The 23,447-nt window shown below is 46.9% G+C and overlaps 2 protein-coding genes across 6 annotated transcripts in view; one reads left to right on the forward strand and one right to left on the reverse strand.

Moving 5' to 3' along the window:
* waca (WW domain containing adaptor with coiled-coil a) overlaps positions 1–7,797 on the reverse strand; it is a 31,385-nt gene extending 23,588 nt beyond the window's left edge. The window contains exons 1-3 of the mRNA XM_012854196.3: positions 7,563–7,797; positions 7,306–7,336; positions 6,020–6,206 (exon numbers count right to left, since the gene is read on the reverse strand). Of these exons, the coding sequence (XP_012709650.2) occupies positions 6,020–6,206; positions 7,306–7,336; positions 7,563–7,603 (259 nt within the window). The 5' untranslated portion in view covers positions 7,604–7,797. The remainder of the gene's footprint in view (positions 1–6,019; positions 6,207–7,305; positions 7,337–7,562) is intronic.
* A 2,561-nt stretch (positions 7,798–10,358) lies between these two features.
* The window catches only part of mpp7a (membrane protein, palmitoylated 7a (MAGUK p55 subfamily member 7)), a 122,193-nt gene continuing 109,104 nt past the window's right edge, over positions 10,359–23,447 (forward strand). For 4 of the 5 annotated variants that reach the window (XM_036125106.1, XM_036125109.1, XM_036125110.1 and 1 more), the window contains exon 1: positions 10,359–10,619. The gene's annotated coding sequence lies outside the window, so the exon portion shown is untranslated. The remainder of the gene's footprint in view (positions 10,620–23,447) is intronic. The other variant, XM_036125112.1, reaches the window with a different exon arrangement.

The raw sequence follows: 23,447 nt of genomic DNA on the forward strand, positions 1-23,447 counted from the left end.
AATTATGCCCCTGTGTGCACCATGAAACCAATAAAATGAAGAGAAAATGAGCTGAACTTTAGGATTTTGTCTCCAAGTAGAATGATTTTATATAAAAAAAAAAAAAACAATGAAAACATGTATGCACAAATAATTATCGATGCAATTTTTTTAAATTAAAACCCAATAGAACCAGTTGAATGGACCCCCAAACAGCAGTCCTGATCCATCCCCACATAAACTAGCCTGCAGCCTCTTTGCTCTGGAGAAGGGGCGGAGCCTGGGAGATTACTGCTTCCCAAAAACCATAAAAACAGTAAAGCATTATAGAAATAGCAGACATGCATTGTTCTAATTAATAATTGTGTCCCGTGGTAATTCATTCTGGATCGTAACTTCCTGTTCCAGCCGGAGGTTTGCAGCGTTTTATCCCGAGTCTGGATGAGGGGCAGGAGGACAGGGCTGCAGCTGCTTCGTCCGCCTGCCTTTGTCCGTTTGGCCTATGCTGTCTTTGTGCTGCCACTCACTGGACCGGAGAGGTACTGCAACCTTCCTCACGACTTCGCCACACTTCATAACCCGCTTTGCATGAACAGCCCTTAGCTAATGGAAACAAAGGCCCAAGACGCCCCAGACTTTGGTTTACCCCGGGAAACCAAATCCCGGGGCTTGTAATGGAGAAGGGGCTCTAGTTATGTCTTTGCGGTTGCAGACAGATCTGACTTTGTCAGGAGCGGTGCTAGGAGGACGTGCAGCGCATCGTTGGAAGGCTGCGTCTGTCTAGTTTCCCACGAGGCCAGAGCTGACTGGTGTAAGCCAGGGGAGCGTCATTTCCACCAAGTCCGCCTCGTCTGAAGGCCTTTAAAGTCCTCACAACTGTTCAGCAAGCGCTAAAACCATTTGACGACTTAGAAACATTAAAGCCTACACTTGCGAGTGGTTTAGAAAAAAAAACAAAACTTGACCGTGTTTGACCTACTTTTAGAGACAGAGAGAAAAAAAACAAACATTAACATGCGGGGCCGTAGAGCGGAAGTGGTTTTAAGGCTTTGTTCTGCAGGGAGACGCTTCACCTACAGACGCTTTCTCAGGTTCCCCACAAACAGACCCGCTTACGTTCCTAACGCCGTATTAAAGAGACGTTTGTAGTGCTGGTGAACATTTCACAACAACTGCCCTGGTTGGCCGATTCCAGCTTCAGCGGCGGACGCCTGCTGTAAACGCAGCCCAATCCCACACCTTGTTTTAAATCATCTCTGCCTAATTAAAGGAGGGCATCTCTAGCTTTTCCACTTCTCTGTTAAAGTTTATCCAGCCTCTGATGTAAGCGCTTCCTCTGGCTCAGCTCGGGGATCCATGGGATCATAGAGACGCAGCTTTCAGCCAGCCCAACACAAAGGACTGGTTCTGAACGAGCACTAGCAGCAGAAGCAGAAAAACAAAGACCAAAGACCAGCTCTAAGTAAAAGAACTGTGAAGTTTTGAGACGACAAAAGCACAACATCAAGATGAGTTTTCAAAAATGTGGAGCGTCAACAGCGCCATTCCTTCCCACAGAGAAGTTCATTCAACAATGAATGGACAGCAGGCGCTGGTGGAAGCTTACAATGAGAACGTGGAAAGGGAGGCACCTGCACAACACCTACGTCTAATTATCTGACGAGTGCTCACACTTCTTGCCCTCTTTTATTTCTAGGGCTTCAAAAAAAACACTAAAGCAACAGTCAGTACTCGACAGCAACAACTCACGCCTATGTAGACACCGACTGCCTTTCCACCGGAGTCCATTCAGAGCGGGAAGGCTTCCAGACATTCAGGTCAAAACCTCTAGAAGCCTCAGCGGCAGGACGATCAGACTGAAGGGACGATTTGATAGAGAACAGTCTGGAAATACTGAAATAGGGCACTGGTAGCACCGCTGCCTTGCAGCAAGAAGGTCCTGGGTTCAAATCTTTCTGCATGGAGTCTGCATGTTCTCCCTGTGCATGCGTGGGTTCTGTCCGGGTACTCTGGCTTCCTCCCACAGTCCAAAACCCTGACGGTGAGGGTCACTGGTCTCTCTAAACCACCCTTAGGTGCGTGGTCGTCTGTCCCGTGTTGCTCTGAGATGGACTGGTGTACCCCGCCTCTGGATGTACGCACCAGACCTCCATCAACCCTGCTGGAGATCTACCGTACGAAGCTTTGCACAGACCCGGCCTCTGATCAGGTGAACACCGAGCTGCTGCTGGTTTTAGGATCAAACTTATTTAATAGCTGGAAGCGTGAGCAGGGCTCTTCGTGTCCTTACCCAGCAGAGGCAGGGAGAAAGCGCAGGTCGTCGTCAGCTGTGCTGGAATTGAACAACAACGCTCTTTGAATTCGTCTTTTCACACCTTCTAACTCAACATTTAACAAGCTAGAAGTTTAAGTTAGGAGACTCAACCACAGATGGAACGGTTCCAGGCTTTAAACAGGAACGTGGCTCACAGTCCGATGGCGTCAGAGGAGCAGCATCTTCTCTGCTTGGGTTACCTGGGGTCTCTCTGAGGCTCAAAAACCACGACCCACTTTGGCCCGTCGTCGGCCGTTTCTATTAGCCGCGACCCGGTTACTAAGTCGGCCAAGCGTACGCGGTTTAAACTGGGCCCAGATGAAATGTCTCACAAGCTTAGACAAAGAACGACATACCGGATGGACCAGTGACGTGTAGATTTAAAAAAAAAAAACTGTTTCCTGTGCTTGACTGACACACGTCCCTCTACTCCACTGATACGTGCAGATTGTCAACAGGCACATGACAGGAAAGGTCCAGTCAGACGGCTCGGTCCATCTGAACACCGGCCCGCACCTCTGTTCCTCACGCCATCAGAGCCTATGTTAAAAAATTACTATGCAGTCAGTGGCTGCTGTGGTGAGTCCCAGTTGGTGGCGACCCCTGACCCTGCGTCTCCCCTTCATGCCGTGGCGTCCCTAGCTGCGTATCCACCGGAGACGGCGGCCATCCTGTTCATCGTCTCCTTTTATTTACTCCACAGTGAATTTCTACGCCTGGGGGGAGTGATGTCCTCATAGCAGTGAAGTTTAAACTGACATCAAGCCAAGGAGCAGACCTGAAACGGTAACAGGCCGCAGAAAGCAACGGAGACGCCAGAGAGAAGACAGAACTTCCACAGACCAGTAAACACACAAGCTACCCGACTAAACTTAGACCTTCCCATCATCCTGACAGCCGGATGGGTGCCGATACGCAGCATCTGAGGCAGAGCTTCCACTGCAGTAACTTCACAGGCGGGCTGTTGAATCCATCAGTTCTGGCTCCTTCATGATGGCAAAATGAAAGCAGAATGTTTGGCCCAACGTTGAAGTCCCATTACATTTTCTAACTATTTTAGTTTTCATGATCATTGATCAAGTTGAGAAAGTGATTCTGCTGCATTTCAGGAGCATTTCTTCTTTATCAATGTAGGAAGGGTTTTCCCTCCAAACACACGTCTGATGCTGTAACTGATGTAAAATTATCCCACATGTAAAGGCTGTAAATGTGTTTTAGTTTATCGGTTTGAAAACATGTCCCGTTTTCTGCCGTCGGGTCCAGAAATCTCTCCTGGACCTCAGAGCCGCGGCTCGTGTCCATGGCAGCAGCTGATGTGACGTTCCCAGGGTTCCCTGCTGCCTCCAGGCACAAAGTGGATTTCTGAGCCCTGCTGGTCCAACAACACTTCCACTAAAACGGGAGGCGGCGCCGTGGAAGGTGAGCAAACGTGGGAAACCCAGAGACGTCAGAAAGGGTTTGACAAGAAAAGGTGTTTTTCACGCCAGCGGCCGACTCAGACGGCGGGAGAGAGAGAAACCAGAGGACAGAAAAGATGACCTAAACACAGCCAAGCTGCTACTTTATCTTTTTGTGTTAAAATCAGTCATTTTGTCTTAAAACAGTGCAGATCTTTTAAGCCATGACACCAGGACCTTTCATTTACCGCGGCCGTGTTGGGGTCAGCGTTTCCGCTGCAGCGAGCAAAACAGAGTCAGTGCTGCTGAGCGATAGCTGCCGACACTCCGGCCGGGTCGACCGCGGTCTCGCTCAGCGACAGAGAGAGAGGCGGCCGGCGCTGCGACTTTACACGACAGACTTTAACCAGCGACCCTGTGACCTCATGGCGAACATCAGCCACACCACACAGTGCTCCGTAGGAATCCTTCATCAAGCAGACGGGTTCTCTCCTGGGCTCAAACATCATCAGCCGCCGTGGCCAACTGCAATTTCTATTAGCCACAACCCGCCTAGAGTGTTGGTCAAAAGAAAGGAAACAGATGGTTTACGCTGAGCCCAGCAGTAGTTTACTTCCAGCTCAGACAAAGAAGTTCACGGATAAACTCTACAAACTCAAAGCAGCAGCAGCAGCGATGGGGGTTTCCATCAGCCGCCTCCACTCCAGGACTAAGAGCCCGCTGCCGTCTGCTCTTCCTGGTGTGCGGCTCTGGGATCGGCTGCAGGTAGCCGGGTCCGACATTTAACAGACCCATGCTCCCTGATCTCCCTCAGCACCAAATATCTCCCAATCTCCACTGACTGCTGGCCCTGGGGACCGGGTCCAGGCATGGAAAGAGGATCAGAACTCCCGCAGTCATCAGAAACTAGGTTTATGCAACCAGGTACCAACTCCTGTGTTGTGTGACGGAAACAGACGGAGGAAAACCCAACAGCTGGTGCTGGCATCCCTTCAGGGCCAAAGCTATTGATGGGAGGACTTCAGTGATGGTGGTCAAGAAAAGCATGGGATCAAAGCTAAGTGTCAACTCTTAAATTAAAAGAATTCAAATTGTCCAAACAGATGGACCTTTAGTTGTACCGGCCTTTAAAATAAAAAAGAAACGGTGGTCTTGTTCTTTCCATGAGCGTCAGTCATGGGAGACATCAGACTAAACCAGAAAGATGGCCGTTTATCCTCTGACCTGTTTGCTGTGCTTCTGAGCTGCCACCAGGGGAAAGCACGCCGCTTATTGATTATTTATAAACCCATGTTTTCCAGGAAGGAGCTAGACGAGGACGGACCCGGCCGGAGACGGCGTTAGTTAGTTTTGGTCCAAACTAAGCATGGAGTCACTTCAGCCAAACATCCAGCGCTGTAGATTTCAGACTGAACCTAAAACAGCAGACAGATCCGCTGCAGGTGTACAAATGGAAACACTGAACTCCCGTTCTACATTTTCTCAGGTTCTGACGATAACTCGCATGGACCGCACATTTTCCACGCAGCCGTGCCTGGATGAACACGCCTCGCCTGCCGTGATCCTCTCACTGCCGTGGCTGCAGCGACACGCTTCTTTCCCTCAGCTATCCTCAGTGCTCTAGATTGTTTATGAATGAAGTATCTGCAAAAATGTTTATTGTTAAAAAAAAAAAAAGCTCCAGTCATAGGTGTTAAAGAGGTCCATGTGGTGCCCAGAGGACAGCCTAATATGGGCAGGTCACCCTACTGTGGCCAACACTAACGGGTCCTGGCTGGTGGCGGTGCGTTCATGCCGCCGCTCTAAGGTCGGTCATCTGCCGCCTGGTCCTACAGCTTTATTAAAACCTAAACTGGGAGGAGATCAAAACACTGCAAACGTTACTAAAAGGCAAAACAGAGACAGTAATACCTTCTAAGTCGACACAAACAGCCTGCTTGGCTTCGATCACAGACCAATCTGCCTATAGAAACCGTGACATGAGTTCTTCTCCGCTGGCATCAGCAGGTAAAGGAGAGCTCCTCTCACACGGCCAATCAGAACTGAAGCCGGTCCCTAAGAGTTCCCGTAAATTAACGGCACCGACACAAAAGCCCACCGGGTCTAAGGCACGCAGCAGGGCTCAACATGACCCTGGATGTCCGTCGGATCCCTCCCCCAGTCCGACAGAACCACGAGTCGTCGTTTTTCTTTAATCCCCCTGGCTCTCTTCACCCGACCCCAAAAATGCGTTTCATCAACCACCAGAGAGAGAAATCTGATTGGCTGCGTGCACAGCCTCCCTCCACCATCATCCCTCAGCGCCCTGTGAGGCCTGCGGCCGTCTCACCTCCGTCCCTCTCTCTGATGCGGTGCGCGTGGACGGCCTTCGGCCGGCCGTGGCCGTCGGCGTGCTTGTTCTCCGGGCTGTCGGACCTGCGCAGCACTTTGCACGGAGGGGTGACATCTGCGGGGTCGCGGCTCTTCTCGTGACGATGCTCCCCTCCTGGGTGGCTTTTGGACGAGTATTTGAGAGTCTGGGGACACAGAATTGAGCAACTCGCCGTCATTTGCTTGTTCATGTTGACTTAATTTTTAAAAAATTGCTGGCTACATGGCGGTGTGTGTGGTGGTGGGTTTGCAACATTTCTAAAGCATGTTCATAGGCCAGTCTAGCCTTAGCCCCATCCGTCCTGGTGGGTTTTACGCACTGGCTCAGTGTAAAGAAAACTATTACCTGTACCAATCTAATGCTGATCTAGAACCCTTTGGATCCTCACAAGCAAATATGTTTTACAACAACATGGCTTAATAATGCTTCAATCCTTTAAAAAAACAACTCACAAGAAGCGCATCGGTCTCTAAAACATCCCAAAAACAGAGGTTTGAACCTCTTTCTTTAAATCAGTGCCACCCAGACCATGGTGGCCTCACTCTTTTTCCCTGCCTTTCCCCCGCCGAGCCATCAGATCATCACTCGCTTTGTTTATTTGTGCATCCGTCGCTTCCCGGCCACAGCTTCAGGAGCCGTGACATCCAGCCGGCTTTTATTTCACATCCACGCAGAAAAACGAGCGGCTTCGCGGCCGCCCGGAGCTGCGATCGCGGTCGCTAAATTACATAACGTCGAGGTAAACAACATATTTTTCCCCCCGAACGCAGGCGACGGTCCACGGCTGAGTTTGCGTGTTTTTTTTTTTTGGGGCTCGGCGGCGCCGGACGTCACGGCGACTCCTGCGCTAAAAAAGCTAAGCTGACTTTATCCTGGAAATGACAGATTGCGGCCCTGCTCGGCACGGCTAGCCTTGTCGCTAGCCGTGCCGAGCTATCGTTAGCTTGGATCTGCAGTGAAACTCCCTCTGCCCTGTCCTCCCTCCTCCTTCTCCCTAAAGCTGGTCCCTCGACGGACTCATGCCGCCGTGTGTCGTGTCGGCGTTTAGTCGGGAACGTCGAGGAGAATTATTTCCCCCTAAAGTTGTGGCCCTGGTTCGGGCCGGCGCCCCCCCCTAATACTTTTCCGTGTTATTTTCCGCACCGACCGAGGCCCGTGCTCTCGAGAAGCCCGAGCTAGAGTGTCCATTTTAATCTCGTTCGCTGCTAGCGGGGCTAGCGAGGCAGCGCTCGGCTAACAAGTACCTGATAGGGCTGAGAATCTCTTCGGTCGCACCTGAAAAAGAGAAGAAGAAAAGAGCAGAGAGTGAGAAGCGTCTCGCGCCCGCGTCGAAAACCACTTTACAGAGCCGCGAGGGCACGGCGTTTAAAGTTTCCCAACACTTATTTTGGTTTCGGCAGGGGAAAAAAAATGGCGGATTGTCAACGAGCAGCTAAGAAGGAGAGGGGGGGAGAGAGGGAGAAAAAAATCTGAATAAGTAACGTAAGAAAAGGATGTTTACCCATCGCCGAGTCTCGGTTGTTTCCTTGCATACATTACCATCAATGCCGTGTTAGTGTGTTTGGAGTGGGATGTGAAAGACGTGATAGCGACGCTATGTTTTGCCTGCGATTCGACGACCTGGGATCGCCTGTTGGTGTAATATTAGCACTGCTATCGGGAGCGCTGGTCTGAAGAGCGCCCTCGCTCAGTCCATCTCCCACTCTGAGAGCGCCGAGCTGCACCGCTACCAGCGGAGCGGAGCCGTTCAGCAGCCAGCCGGGTTGCCAGGTCGGAGCCGAAGACGTCCCGCCGGAACGCCGGGAGTCCAGCGGGGGTGGTACGCGCGCCCCGGTCCGACAGCAGAACACCGACACGAAATGTGGCCGTTTTTGTGCTACAAACCGCAAATAAACCACAATCAAATGCTGATACACGAGTACACAAAACTGTATTTTCTAACCGTAAAAAAAATACCTCACAAACTGCCGCAAGCGTCAATTACGAACAAACCTGGCAACCTTGATATTGCAACTCATAACGCCCCCCGTCTGATGCAAACACGTAGGTACTGAGTGAAAACAGAATAAACATTTCAAAACGAGCAACTATTACACTGTCAGATTAATTGATATCAATCCCGTTATGACTCTGAAAAGGAATATGAAGGAAGTTTAAAACAAAACGCCGATTACAGATGGTTATGGATTTAATGAATGAGGCAAGGGCTGAGGTTTGCCACTGCTGACATCTAGTGGTAGAGGTTTGGCATTACAGGCCATAATTGTCCAGTTTAAACACATTTTATATGTCCATAAACAAATAATCGTACACTTTACTGTACATTTTGTCGTATTAAGACTGTAGGATTCCCGATATATAACCCCCCTAGTTGATACTCCCGCCTTACATAAGTAGGTTATGTTTGTTAGAATGTAGGACTACTTAAATAAAGCAGAAGGTATTTCAGGAATAATAGTAAAATTTGAAGAAACATCTGGCTTTGGGCGCCAGAACACGTAGGTGAACAGTTCATCGAGATTGTCTGCTGTAAGTCTTGTAAGGGGAAAAAAATCTGTATGAATGCAGCGCCCTGTTTGCATGACCGAGCGTTTTCTAGGCGCCACATTGTATGTGTCTTTTCTTGTCCATGAAGTCTTTGTGCAGTCGTACTCCGCCATATTTCGTTTGGGGATGTGACAGATAGAAAGGTCATACACACCTTCTGAACCCGTGTTTCACGTCTCTATGTTGATACACCTGTAGCCTAAATTCTCACCTATTCAACCTCGTTTAGAACGCGTAAGTGTCAAACGAGGCCAGTTTCCCATTGTTCACAGACAACGTATCTCACATAGTATTCTAGGCTGAGGACAAAAGACACAAATGTTTCAGCACTTTGGTTGGCAATGCACTAACGCGAGGAGCCATGAATGGAGGGGGGGGGGGGGGGGGGGGGGGGCTGGGCTCTTCCATTGTCAGCGCATTCCGGCAGCTTGTTCACATAGATTTTTCTTTTTTTTTCCCACAAAGGCACTGGACCCATAGAAACAGATAATATGTTTTAGAATCCATTAATCCATCCACCCATTCATCTATTTAATCAGGTCACTGCTCATCGTCATTTCTGACCACCTGTTGGGTTGTATTTACTTTTGGCCTCTAGGGGGAGATATTTTATAATTTTATTTATCCATAAGCCTAATAGTCAGTTGTAGCCATCATTAATGTTCTTAATGATACAATTATTATTATGACGATGAAAATAATAATAACAACAGCTATAATAACAACAACAACAATAATAATAATAATAATAATAATAATAATTATTATTATTATTATTATTATTAGTAGTAGTAGTATTCTTGATAACTATATGCAAAAAATGTGTAAAGATATTGGAATAAAACAAATCAAATATTTTGAACAAATATTGAGCACATATGAACAAATGTTACTCTGGACTCCATTAAATGAACGCTGCCTGCTCAAGTTTCTCGCGATATTTGAGCGTTCACAAACACAAATGTGTAGAACTAAAGCGATTGAGCCACACGTTATCAATATGGCTTGCCAGGTTACCGTTAAACTGAGGAAAGAGATTCCAAATAAGGCTTAAAATGTCATCAAAATGGTCAGATCTACATTGCCCAAAACCAGAGCACTGCCGTTTGCTAGCTTTTGACCACCGGTTGGATGTTCTCCTCATTTAACCTCTAGGCAAAGTTGTTTCACGATTTTATAACTTGAACGTCAAAAACTGCTAAAAACTGCAGTCAATTAAATTCTGTAAAAGCATTTAAAAAAATAAAGGTTATTTTTATTGCTATATAATAACAATAATAATAATAATAATAATAATAATAATAATAATAATAATAATAATAATAATAGTAATAATAATAATAATAATAATAATTATTATTATTATTATTATTAGTGCATTATTAAAATAATAATATAATAGTAAGTTATGTGTAGACAGACTAGTTAAAATAATAAAAGTGCTGCACACGTTTTAAAAAAAGTAAAAAAAAAAATCCTCAAGTTGAATTCATGTAATTAATACTCGGAATGGTACATGCTCACAGAGAGCTAAACGGCATCGTTTGTAAACAACCTGTTACAATGTTGCAATGGGTTTGTTGTTTTCTCGACAGTCGTGCTCGAGAGTCACGTTGATCGATGGTGAAACCAGCCAATCAAAAAAGAATACGTTCCCATAAAGCCCGCCTCCACTGCCATTTGACCAATGAACGCGCAGAGCGGGCGGCGTCGGAAACGAAACGCCGACACAACGCCGATCTCAGATCAGCGTCGCGCGGGGTCCCGTCTCCGAGCCGACGAGCTGTCCAACTATGCGAACCGCTTCCAAGTCAGCGCCCCGACGAAGCACTTTCTCTGCCTCGGGGCAGACGGCCCCGTCGAGGCGTAACATCTTGAAAGATTTCGGTCGGCGCTAGGGTGAAATAATGGAGTGGATAGAAACAAACCGAGCCACTAAGAGCGAGGAATAAAAACAAGGAGAAAAGTTCGCTGGGAATTCGGCGAAGAAGAAAGCATTCAGCTCCGATAAGTGAGTAGCTACACGTTTATTGGTTCTATTTCTGAACTTAGATTTGTGGCCGGGAGGACAATGAAAGCAACAGAGTCGTTAACTGTCACTTTTTTAGAAATAAAACGAGTCAATGCCAAAGTTCCTGAATGTGAAACATTGACAGTGGCTCAGTGACGACGTTGTGATTTGGACTGTTTGCGTTATTCTCGAGGTTAAAATAAACGAGGAGGTGAGCAAACGCAAAACTCCCGCTGCGCATAACATTCAACTTTGGGCAATAAATAAAGACACATTTTTTTTTAGTCTCAATGGCTACTTTAAGTAATGAACCCACACTTAAAGTAACCCGAACGGCATATTAGCACAGAGAAAACACAACATCAGCGTTTCCCTCAGTACTTCCACCTCCACACCCTGAGCGCGCGGTCCCTCCAGTCCAGGAAGTGGACGGGGGCCCTGCTGTGTGCCCAGAGAGGGAGATCCGAGCCCCCTGGTAGCCCTGCAGCGTGGTGACACGGAGCCAAGCCCCCCGCCTGGCCTGCCACCCACGGGAGACTCAGCAGCCGGCCAAGTCCCACCACACCTCCGCGCAGCCACCTCTGGGGAAACAAGCTGCTTTGTTTTGCCTGTTTTCTGGCACACGTGAGTGTCCAGGAGAGCGTCCACTTCCGCATCTGTCGCCGTTGCCCCGAGTGCGACATACTGGCTTTAGACATCCAGGCACTTAGGTGTAGCCCGCTTATTGCAATATGGCTCGTGTTCAGACTCCGAGAGGTTCAAAGATTCTTTATCGTCACCATGGTGATAGGTCTTTTTGGCCACTAAGAGTACACATGAAATACACACAAACTAACAGCCAATGCACAAGGGTTACAGTGTTTTTTTTTCTCTCTCATTATAGCGTTTAAAAGATAAATAAAATAAAAAGATGAAGATTCAGAAGTTTGTATGAACTAGTTGTCCTTAATGAGTCACAGATAACAAATAATGAGGTAATAAGGTGCTTTTGTGCAACGGTTTGAGGCTTTGTTTCCAGAAAAAGGAGTCCACGTGTGAATGGATCAGTTTTCTAATCTTTCCACTGATTCTCAGTTGGATTTAGGACCAGGCCTGGACTGGATCCTTTAAACAGGAATCTGCTCTGATGTGAACCATGTCACTGGAGATGTTCAGCGCCGTTGTTCTACTGACTTAGCTCCATCCGTCCTCCCATCCGACCATCTTTCCTGGCTCTGCAGAAGAAGAGCATCCCCAAAGCGTGGTGCTGTCACTGCAAAGTGGGAAGTCTACTGTTTTTCACAATGGACTTTACACTCATCTGACCCGAGCGCCATCTTGTTTGCTGCGTCCCCTACATGACTTGTGGCAATGGGGAGTTCTGATCAAGAAATGGCTTTCTTTCTGCCATTCTTCCACGAAGGCCAGATTGTGTGGAATGTATAATTGACAGCACAACTTAAAATATATATATATTAGTAACTTCAAATCTTTACTGCCGACTGCAGCGGATGTTTTCATGCTGTCACTGTTTCAGAAGTGCAAATATTGCGTTACACCACCTATCAAACGCTTTATCCTGTTAACCGATCGTAGCAGATAGGATTCAGCTTATGCATCCACAGGTTGCGACATACGCATATCCACATAAAACACCGCATAACCAGCGAAAAGCATCATCTTTTCATTTAACCACTAAGCATGCAGTGTAATCGTGAACAAAAATGGAGTTACCTACGTACAGACAAACATGCGGTAGTTCCCGTCGATCACTGCCGTGTTCAGCTGTTCTTGAAGTCGGCCGTATGCCTTTGTCCGTCTTTTCTAGACTCCTTTTAGGTTTGGGGAAGGAATAAACTGTATCTCCCCCTCTAAACGTCCGGGATAGCGTGTGTGAATTATACTTTCCCCACTGACAACGTTAACCATTTCTTCCAATGTTTCTTCTTTAATGAAATCCCTCTGGGAGCAATGCGCTCGTCATGTAAATTCCCAGCAATGTCGTCGCAGGTGAAGGGCCTGCAGCTCCTGCAGGCGGCGTTTCACTTTGGGACAAATTGCGCTCGCCGATTGGTCCGTTGCTGACGAGCCTCCAGGTTTGGCTGGGAGGTGTCATCACGTTGGTTGCCGTGTCTACGTAAAAAGTTCTCCAAAATGTCCTCCCTGCGGTGTTCCTTGGTCTTCATGAGGTTCTCCAACGTTCTCTAGCAAACGTTTGAGTCCTGAAGCAAAACAGCGTGGGTTTGTACCAAGATTAGCGTTGTTTATTTAACGAAGAGCCGATTTTTTTGTAGCCGATAGTTTGCTCCGGATCTCATTTCGGGGCAATCTGAGTAGAGGGGGGGCCGTCTATAAATGTGCGGCAATGTTTTCCTGTTTTTGTTGGTTTGAGAATGATGCACGCCTCACACCGTCTCACGGGATCCGCTGAGCTCTGTGGTCGTAAGGGAACGACATGTGGGAAAGTTGAAGGGATGGGAACGCCTTTCTGGAGCAGCGCGCTCAGCCGATAACCAGCAGGCACGTCTGTGAACGGCACCGTGTTGATGTGGCTGTACATAGTAAAAAGCTGAAACATCTGACGCCTCCTGTCAGTCAACCATCTACATGGCTGAGGAAGAATGCCACTCAGATGAGCTGTGGACACACACACACACAGGAAAAGGCTGTTGTGTATATCCTGATGCCTTCTTGTCCGCTATGGTGTTCCAACATATCTAATCACACAGTAAAGAGCTTATTAAGGTGAGGTAATTGGTAGGTGCTTTGGGACTTTGGTGGTTGGTTGTAAACACAGCGGGATGATTTTCACTCTCTCTCGTGTGCATTTGGAGGCCACTGAGGAGAAGAATGTGAAAACCGTGATGGTTAAACGGCTGCTCTGCTGCCGTGCTCCCTCACCGGGAGTGACCCGGTTCCTCCTCTGGAACCTGACCAGAGGAAGGTGGGAGGCCTCCGGTCTGCATTCCAGCAGGGCAGTGAGAGTCTCCCAGGAGACTTTGATTGTAAGCATTTAAGTCAAGTTCATTACTGGGCTTTGTTGGTGAGGTAAACATCTCTAGCGTCCAGGCAGGGCTGTGATGATTTCATTCTGCCTTCCACCTAATGAACGAGTTCTCCGGTGACCGGGGGTGTCGAGCCGCAGACCTTCACTGTTTGGGAATCAGCTCTCTGGGTCCGGTCTGTGGGATGTTGTTTTTCTTTAGCGGCGCACACAGTTGTGGAATAAGTCGGGTCTGGCAGGAGTCGGGGAGGGGTTGTAACCTCCTGCCCGTCGTCTTCAGAGGTGTCTCAGAGCTTGTGTCCTGCATAGCTGTCATTCCCCGGGTTTGGCTCCTGGCTCGGACCCCTGTCGCACTGTGAAAAAGGACGTGTGGGAAGTGATGAGGCTCCCGCTGCAGGGATTACATCCAACCCAGCAACCTGCTGATGGAGCTGAATGCCTCCTGTCATTGCTGAGCCCGGGGTGGCGTTCATTAGAAACATCTGAGCAGCATTCATGGCAGGGGAATAAAGCTGAGAGCTGGCTTCCAGAACTGCTTGTCAGCAGGAAGGCTATTTTCCCGGGGCTTAAGGGTGGGTGGGATTCAGTGCCATAAGACGCTTAATCCCAGTATTAGTTTGGATTGCTATCAGCTCACTAAGAATCATGTGAAACAACCTTTGTCTGAAGAAAGGCGTCGACACATTACCCCTCCGCCAGCTTTCATTCCCGCATGTTCCCCTTAAAACATCCCATTTAAAGCAGAATTGTTGCATCGGAGCCCCCCTAATGAAAATGTAATGTTTAATACTGAGACGAATCCACGGCTTTCAGCGACCGTGCTGTTTCTTCATCAGTTCTTTGAGAGCTTTCTCAGCACCAGTCTGTGAGGGATGCTTCTGAGAGTTCAGCTTTACAACGAGCCCTGGCTAAACATGGCGTCACACGAAACATGAATACAAGGAGGCAGTTACAGTAGCGTACGCTGGCTACCAAGTCCTGAATGAGACCCACAAAACAATCAAACCCTTCATACATTCAGCCGACTGAGGCCTAGAATGTTATTTTGGGTGACTGTCATTGGCGGATGTCGTTGGGGTCGACGCTTCCATGGAGTCTAGAATATGGGATGTAAGTCTGGTGCCGGTGTTCTGTCAGAACAGCATACGTTGTCAGATGGGCATACGCTTGATTTTTATCTAACCCACATTCTTTCACAGTTACAATATAATCCACAGTCAATTTTTTTTTACGATTTTAAACACAAAAAGAAAATCAAACCAAATTCCAACATGTTTTTACTACTAAAAGCAACTAACATGAAATTAATATAGCAAAATTTAGTTACTTATTAAGGCTCCGTCTGTCAACATCCCTGAAACCTCACTTGTGTCTGGCAGTTTCTACTTTCAAGAAATAGCAGTGCAGTCAAAACTGATTTTCTCTTCAAAAAAAAGTTTAAACAAATACGTATAGCGTTTTTGCTATACTGTGTGTGTCTATAAGTGTGGGAAAAAATCACCCTTGCGCATGCGTATTGGAGCAACAACGTATGCCAATCTGACAACGTATGCTGCTCTGACAGAACACCGGCACTGTTCGCTTACTGCAGTCAAGGTTTATCTGGGTTTTTACGGTGGACTGTCTTTTTTTTTTCTTTTTTCCTGCCGTTTGGAGCATAAGGGAGCTCTGCGGTGCCGCTCTCTTATTCCCCGTGGCGCGCTGCAGGTCAGCTGACTGAAAGAAGGCTGCTACACCTGTTCCCTCACTAACACACATCACATAAAAAGGAAGCTGGCTGGACTTCCTCCGGTTGTGAAAAGCATGGCCGGTCACAGCGAAACTAAAAAAGCTCCACTCATCGCTGTTAGTAGGGTAACTCTGTTTCAAGGCTGCTGGTTCGCCAGCAGAAACCAACATGTCTGTTGTGCAGGCGACTGCAGGCTCTACTCTAAACAGCCCAAGTAATTAACCGGCTAATCTCATCGTGTCATGCTTGCTTTTACTCCATAAAGAAAAGATGGCATAACAGTAATATTCTGCGCCATAATTAACTGCAAACTATGCCTAAGTTTGCTAAATGTTTGCTTGGTTCAGCTTTTCTGTTTGTCAGCGTATTCATTTGTGTGTGTTTGCGATCCATTCATCTCTGTATTTTTTTCCATCCCCTGGAACTGTCCATTCATAATGGCCGTCTTTCCTCCGCGTCGTTGCTAATCTCTCGGTGGACAGCCGAGCCGCCTGCTGCTCTGCGGATCCCAGATGGAGCTTAAAACCCGCGAGCTTGTAAGGGTCTCTGCAAAGGTCACGGGCTGAGGTTGATGTGCATCGCCAGTAGTGATGCCGTGTCGTTTCGCCCCCCCTGCCCACCCTGCAGAGGTGTAGGGTTGCTCCCGGGTTGACGCTGGCCCCGGCCGCGCTGCGCTGGAATGAGCCCACCCAGCAGATGCTGGCTATCAGACACCAACTTTGGCAGCGCAGCAAAGTGCGGCTGCTATACATGAAACTGCTGCGCTCGCTGTGCAGACGCGCCGGCCTCCTGACTCACAGCGGGCTGTGTTTTCTTGGAGAAAGCAGCGGGACTGAATGAATGGCCGCAGCATGAATACAAGTGCTCGTTGTGGGAAGACCAGCCAGGCACTGAACCCTTGGAGAGAAGACTAGGCTATAATGTGTGACTGTGCCGGTCCTGACATGAACGCTCTGAAAGCGTGCTGTTCTTTCACACTCACACTTGTCTTGACAAAGTTTAGCTGCTGCTTTTTAAGGCTTGGGAAGTTAAGATGTGCGGGGAAGAAGTTTCGGTAAAGACTGTTCCATTACTGCAGAGCCCCGCTGGCTCTTAATTGCGTACGGAAAGCCTTTGCCAACAGCAACAGGAATTCGCACATTGAGCTATTATTTCCTCAGATGCACTCAAACCAAATGTTCTTAACACAGCTTTCCAAATAGCTACCCTGGGTTTTCTTAATTTATGAAGCCGGCCCATAACGGCATGTATCCAATTTGTCAGCAGTGTGTGAACACTGCTTGGTTTTCATGACCAACATCAAGCTTATTTGTCAAATGCTGGTTAATTTATGAGTGGTTTTATGTTCCCTGTATGGCAGCCATGTGAATAATTCAACACGCTTGGGGCAAAGAGAGCAAAAATGGCTCCAAATTGCGTCTGCGTGTGTTCCGCCCTCCCGTGTTCCTCCTGATTATTACATATGCACACGTACAGAAATGAGATGCATCAGTCAGATCTGAAAGATTTCAGATGTCACTTATTTGACTGTGTGGTGGCATCAGCCCTCTTCTGTGGTGTGGTCTGTTGGAGCAGCAGCTTATCTGTAGCTGAGCGGAAAGCGGCTGGATAAAATCATTAGGAGGGTCAGCTCTGTCCTTGGATGCCCCCTGGACCCAGTGCAGGTGGTGGGAGACAGAAGGACTGAAGGAAAATAACATCACTGATGGACAATGTCTCCCACCCCATGCATGGAGCTGCTGCAGAGCTGGAGAGCTCTTAGTGACACACTGCTGCATCCTAGATGCTCTAAGGAGCGCTTCTGCAGGTTGTTCCTTCCACCTTATGTAAGACTTTAGAATCTCTGCTGCTCACAACAGACTCAAGTGTTTACAGCATGCTAATGGTTCCACAGGTTCTGATCTGATCAAGAACCACTTACGCCGTCTCTCAGATGTTAATGTACATTTGCACAAACTATAGCTTCTCAGAGGTGTTTGCTTGTAGAATCATGCACATCGCACAGTTTTATCACATTGTTCTGTAAACAGGCTGCTGGGTTTCCTCTATAGAAACTTGGTAAAATGGTTAAGTTTTTGTAACTTGAACATTTCATTTTACCTGAGTAATAACGTACTATCTATTAATAATTGCACATAATTTTGCCTTTCTGGTCTGCTTTACAGCTTAACTTTAAATTTAGCCTTTCTCATAATTGATAATCTTGTGATCTGATGTCTTCTACTTGTTTTTGTCACTGTCACTCCCAAATTTCCCCACTCTGGGACAAGAAAAAATATTATTATTCTATTCTAGTTCAACTTAGACCTGGGAAATACATTTTCTCCTGAAAAATTAAGCAGCACTTCAAATATTTCTTTCTCACCTTCTCACTATGAGCAGCTAGGTCAAGTTGTGCAGGTGTGTTTTAAATAGGGGTTAAATTATTTTAAAGACAAAACAATTTGCAGTTGACACTTTAATCTGTCTTAATCTTCAATTAGCATGGTTAACGTTCCCAATGAACTGACCAAAACTCCAAAGTGGCCAAAGCGACCAGCACCCATCAGAGTCTAGCTCTCTGCTAGCAGGTGAAGATTTTAGTGTCTGACCAGCCAGTCACCACTCAGAGCCTTTTGAGCTGAAAATGGACCATTCGCGTCCGCAACCATTTTCTTTGTGCATTCTGTAAAGCAGCGGCCCTCAAACTGGGATGCCCGGACCCCAGGGGTCCACGCACCACGGGTTGAGACTCCCTGAAACGCATGTTGTCGGGCCTGAGGAAGCATTGTTGAGGATGCATCCGGGTTGAGCTAAATAACACAGTGCACAAATATTTAACTCTGTGTCCACTTCATCAAGTAAGAGCCAAATCAGCTAAAATTAGGAAGTATGACAACTGTTGGCTTTATTGAGATCTAATCTCCACCAAATCTCTATTATTAGGTGTATTTATATATATTTATTTTAAAACAAACCCAATTCCTAATGTATTTAACAATACAAAAGGCTGTTTAAAAATACTATCAGCATGAGGAATCTATAGGGGTCCTTGGAACAATGTTAGCGCTGCTAAGGGGTCCCTGGCCATGAAAAGATTGAGAACCCCTGCTGTAAAGGATGAAACATGACAGGTGAACAACAGCAATGCATCTGCCTTTTTCTAAACTTACGTCCTGTTGTTTGGATCACCTGCGGCTCTATCTGGGACGCTGATCCTGTCGCCGATGAGTGTAGAGCTCTCTATTAACGGCCCGCCAGGTTCCTTCTCTGCTACCTTACACCAGTCCTGACCCAAGTGGTCCCTCCCTGCCTTGATCTCTAAAGATGACAGCAGTTTGGGCCCAGTTACACACTGTAATTTACGTACGAGTAATTTAAGCCTCCTTGTGGTCTAATAACAAGTTCATGCCAAGACCGTCTGCCTTTAGCACGTCGCTGTGAGCGCTGCAAATGACAGGTCGCAGCATTTTCACGACACCTTGTTTTGTTTTTTGGAGTTTTTTTAAACTGAAGTGTTGGAACTGTTTGAACCGATTCGGACTCTTCTGTTACTTTTGTCTTTCCTCTGCTGCTTTCTCCCTTTGATCAGCCTCTGCCAACTTGCCAAGGCTCTCTCTCCTTCACTCCACGGCTTTCCTTCCGCTGTACTTGTGTCTTCCGAGGACCTAAAGTAAATTTAGGTGTTATTTACATATTACATAATGTAGCCGATATCATAGCCACCTTTAGGACATTTTGCTTTTAACATGTTTACGTACACACGAGCTGCTGTAATTATCCCTGCCCCAGTCTGTGGATCTGTGATGTTTCAGTACGGCACATATTGAACCAAAGAGAAAATGCAATGCATCCGTTTTCTAGGAGTAAACCTGCCTCTGTGTGTGGGACTTCCCGCTTGTTGCTCTGCCTCATGCCTCCACAGACCCACAGGCTGCATGCTCGTCTGTCTCTGACTGCTCAACCTCTTTATTTGACTGGCCACCAGCCTATGGAATATGAAAATCTTTTCTGATAGTCAAGAAGAGGCCTGCGTCTTTACGTGAATACTCTCTGGAGCTGAGAGCAAGTTTTTGAGCGTTTATGAGCACGTTTGTGTGGCGATCTGCTGGCCTGGCATTCATTCCTCTGTAGACCGCCCGATCAAGCTGTGCGTTTATTCCCGTGTTGCTCGTTGAGCGGAATTAGGGCAGTTGCACTGTAAATAACCCTGTTGAAAACTGCTTATTTGAACAATAAACAGTGTCGTTATGGCCAAGCTCCTTCAGCCAGTGGAAATACAGGTTCTTACATTTTTGAGTTACCTAGTCATACATGTTAAAACCAAAACATATTTGTTTTTTTCCCCATCCTAAACAAAAGTGTATGTTAACCTGATTTGCCAGCCTCAAACCAAAATTGGCCTTCGTACGGAGAGGAAGACTTGAAACCAACACGTGTGCTGGATATGTTTGGAACCCAGCTTTGCCAAAGATGTAATTAGGCTTTTGGCCTTTAGTTGAAAGACATCCTAAAATTTCAAACAGCTGTAATCGCATGCGTATCTCAGGGTGCGACGGACATCTGTGGGGTTTCTAACTGTCGCTGGCCACTAATTGCTAAGTAACCTTATGTTGGTGCCTTTCAGGCTTGGGTCAGATTAAAGTGTTGTATTTTTAACTTGCTATTTTGTCGGTCCTTGATAACATAAGGGAGAGGGTGTTCATGCAGAGAGTTTGTCTGCCCTATTGAGAGGTAGTTTAGATTTGAATAGACTTTGAATAGATGCACAGGGTGAAGTTAGGGCGGGGATCGAGGGTCACGGGGGGGACAGGGAGTTTGTTTGATGGCTCACTGATGCTGAGGCTCAGTGAAGAACTGTTGCTTTTAAGAATTCCTTTATTGTCCCACAGTGGGAAAATTCAGGTGTAACAGTGGCAAAAACACAGACAGTTACACACAATTATTAGAAACGAAAAAGAAGGGAAAAAACCTGTTTAGTCTAAAATAATTTCTAAAGAAACACCAAGAGTAGATGATAAAGTAAATAGCAGATTAAATAAGTGTTGCACAGTGGAAAAGACTTCAGCCTTTTTCCATAACTGATGATACTACGATATGCAATGTGCAGCAGCATAACGAAGTAGCTAAGGTGTGTGCAAGTTACCTTAGCATCTGGGGACAGTGTAAACGGTCAATGATCCAATCAGAACCTGTGCAACCATTAGGATTAGGATGTTATTGAGTCTGTTGTGAGCAGCAGAGATTATATTTTACATGGTGATCTGATCCTAGGCAGCAGCCATACAGATATAGATATAAACCTTCGACCATTACTAAAACGCACCGTAATTTGTTTTACAACTTAAATAAGCTTATAGTTACAATTCGTTTTAAAGCTTCGAGTTTATCTGCTTTCCTGTAAAGGCAGCATCTCAGTGTTGACCATGAGAATGGCTCCTTTTCTCCCTACCCAGTTTCCTTTCTTTATTTCTGGGGTCATCAGAGCCAGAAATGAATCCAAGCTGTTGGATCTGTTTTGAGGTTTGTCTTTTTTCCAGTGGTTGCATGCTAATCTGACTGACCATCAGCAGAGCAGGACAAGTACAAAGGGAAATGACTGAGATGGACTGTGGTGAAGGGATGGGGATGTGGATGTGGGGGGGGGATTGCATGGTGGGTGATGACTGGACCATTTGGTGTTTGGGGAACAGAGGAGTATTGTGTGCCTGATGGTTACGAAAGAACAGAGCGATTTCTTTCTTTGTACAGAATGAAAATAATTGAAACGTTCTTAGACCTTACATTTATAAACCTTACATCTGATACATCTACCTGCTTAGGTGCTGCTGTGGACCTGCAATCCAGCTCTCCAGAATTACAAGTTATTCCCATTTGAGTTCTTTAGGCTTTTTACCTGTAGACAGGTTTTGTATTTCGAAAGTCATACTTCACCACTAAATGTTGTTAATATCCCATTTAATAGCATAATGAAATCTACAAAAGGGATATTGGTGCCAATTAAGTTGATTTAAAATTATTACAACTGAGAGCATAGTATATGTAAAAGAACTGACTAGTTCACTGCTGTATAATGTATAGCACATAATATAATTTCTTTGCCTATCATGGTGCCATATTGCTGTGGATAAAGCTCCTTCCCAAAAAGCTAAGATTTGTCCAGGAATGCTTTAAGAACCCCAATCCAACTGGGCATCTGTGAGATGCACTGTACGCATGTAAGGCATCTTTTTCAGTCAGATTCACAACTTTTAGGTGAACCTGAACTTGTACGTAAATATAAATGTCAGAAAAAAGAGAAACACTTATGTATTGCACTGGAAAATGTCTTCATTCTTCTCATCCTCAGCACATAGGAGTGCATGTCGTGGCATTTACGTTTTCAAACAAAACCTTTATTGTTTCTATTTAAATGCAGGCAGGAGCTTCACGCAGCCGGGCGTACACTGTACGAGTTTTTCCCCTTTTCGGGCCGATTCTTCAGTCGTGCGAGCATTTTTTGAATCGGCCGAATTTCAGCTTGATCGTAGAGGGGGGGAGGAGGGGGGACTGGCTTCTCACGACTACCTCCAGATCAGGAATCGGACGATCGGTGAAAATCAAACATGTTTGAAATTCAGTCGGCTGTCGTGAGGTTTTCGTGAGCGCATCCTGCTGTTCAAGCAGAGCTACGAGGGGGCGCCCTCCCCTCCTCTCCGTCCCCGCCAGCGGAGGGAGGGAAGCGGGCGTCCCTGAAGCAACCTCCGGCCGGTGTTGGGGAGGGCGAGCCGTCTGGTCCGCGCAACGCGCTGGCCGCCTGTTTCGGCACTCCTTCGCGGTCCGCAACGCGCTGGCCGCCTGTTTCGGCACTCCTCCGCTTGTTGGGGGGGCGGGCCGGCGACCTGCCGTGCCGCGTGGCCACCGGTGCGTCTCGTCCCTCCTCTCTCCCCTCCGTTCCCCTGACGCCCGGTGCCTCCTGCGGGCTTCGCCAGAGCTGGGCTCGAACCCCTGCTCTGGGTCCCTGTCACCTACCGTCGCTCGCCTGCCTCTGCCACCACAGTGAGCGGTCCCAGAGGGGACACGACGTACAGTGTGAGCAGTCCGGTCTCGTCCGAGCGTCGCGCCGCACAGATCGTGAGCGGTGAACTTTTAAACCCCGCGGTTCCCTCGCACAGTTTGAGATGTATATAAGTACCACGACTGAAAAACTCGTACAGTGTACGCCCGGCTTAAGTAGCAGCAACAAAAAGGATGTTTCTCTTGTGGTTTTGTTTGGACATGAGGAAGAATCCAGAGCTCGGCCCATTTAAGATCCGCACAGGACCAACACTTTAAAAATGTGGTCCCAAGACCAGCGTTGAGTCCAAAATCCGTGCTGAGACTGAGATCAGCATCAAAACCAACACGAGTGTCAAGACGACGACCAGCATCCAGACCTCAGAAAGCAGGTCTCCAGCAGATTAGGGCTCCACGATACTGGGAAAAGTTGAGATATGCGATTTAGTAAATGTTGCGATAACGATATAGCTTGTGATAAATACAGAACAAATTAAGTGTGATGTCTTTCTGCATTAGGATCATAGCAAACATAGACCACAGATAATGTGTAGTCTGTTCAGCTACTAAGAAAACATTCATAATTTCCATCTCAAACACAAAGGTTCTAATGAAAAAGTTGCCTCTGTCCGACTTGTGATTATTTGTCAATGAAACAACTTGGCTGTAGCTCCTTATCAACTTTACCAGCTCTTTATTTTCTCTTTTTATGTAGCAGTGAACAACAAATGTCACCAAGCTTACAGCATACTAGGGGGTACTGAGAGCTTGAATGAAGAGTGCTTAAATAACTAGCTAACACTTACCGCACTCCAGGCAATCCTTTGCCATATGCATTTTGCTATCCATGATATTGCAACGCCGATAAATTTGCCATATATTTTGCAGCCCCGCAGCAGGCGTATTAAGGGAAAAGGCTCTTGTTTAGTATCCTGTATGTTTTCTGTCACATTGGAGGCAGCGGTCTGTACTCTATTTGGCAACTTGTTCAATATTCATTTCATCACTTCCTTATTGAATCCTAACAGCTATATTTTTGAGCTGTGAGGCCCAGTAAGGCTTGGAGAAATGATTTCAGCTTTGCTGCTGACTTGGACAGCAA

Source organism: Fundulus heteroclitus, chromosome 21 (assembly GCF_011125445.2).
Source record: "Fundulus heteroclitus isolate FHET01 chromosome 21, MU-UCD_Fhet_4.1, whole genome shotgun sequence".
Taxonomy (NCBI): Eukaryota; Metazoa; Chordata; class Actinopteri; order Cyprinodontiformes; family Fundulidae; genus Fundulus; species Fundulus heteroclitus.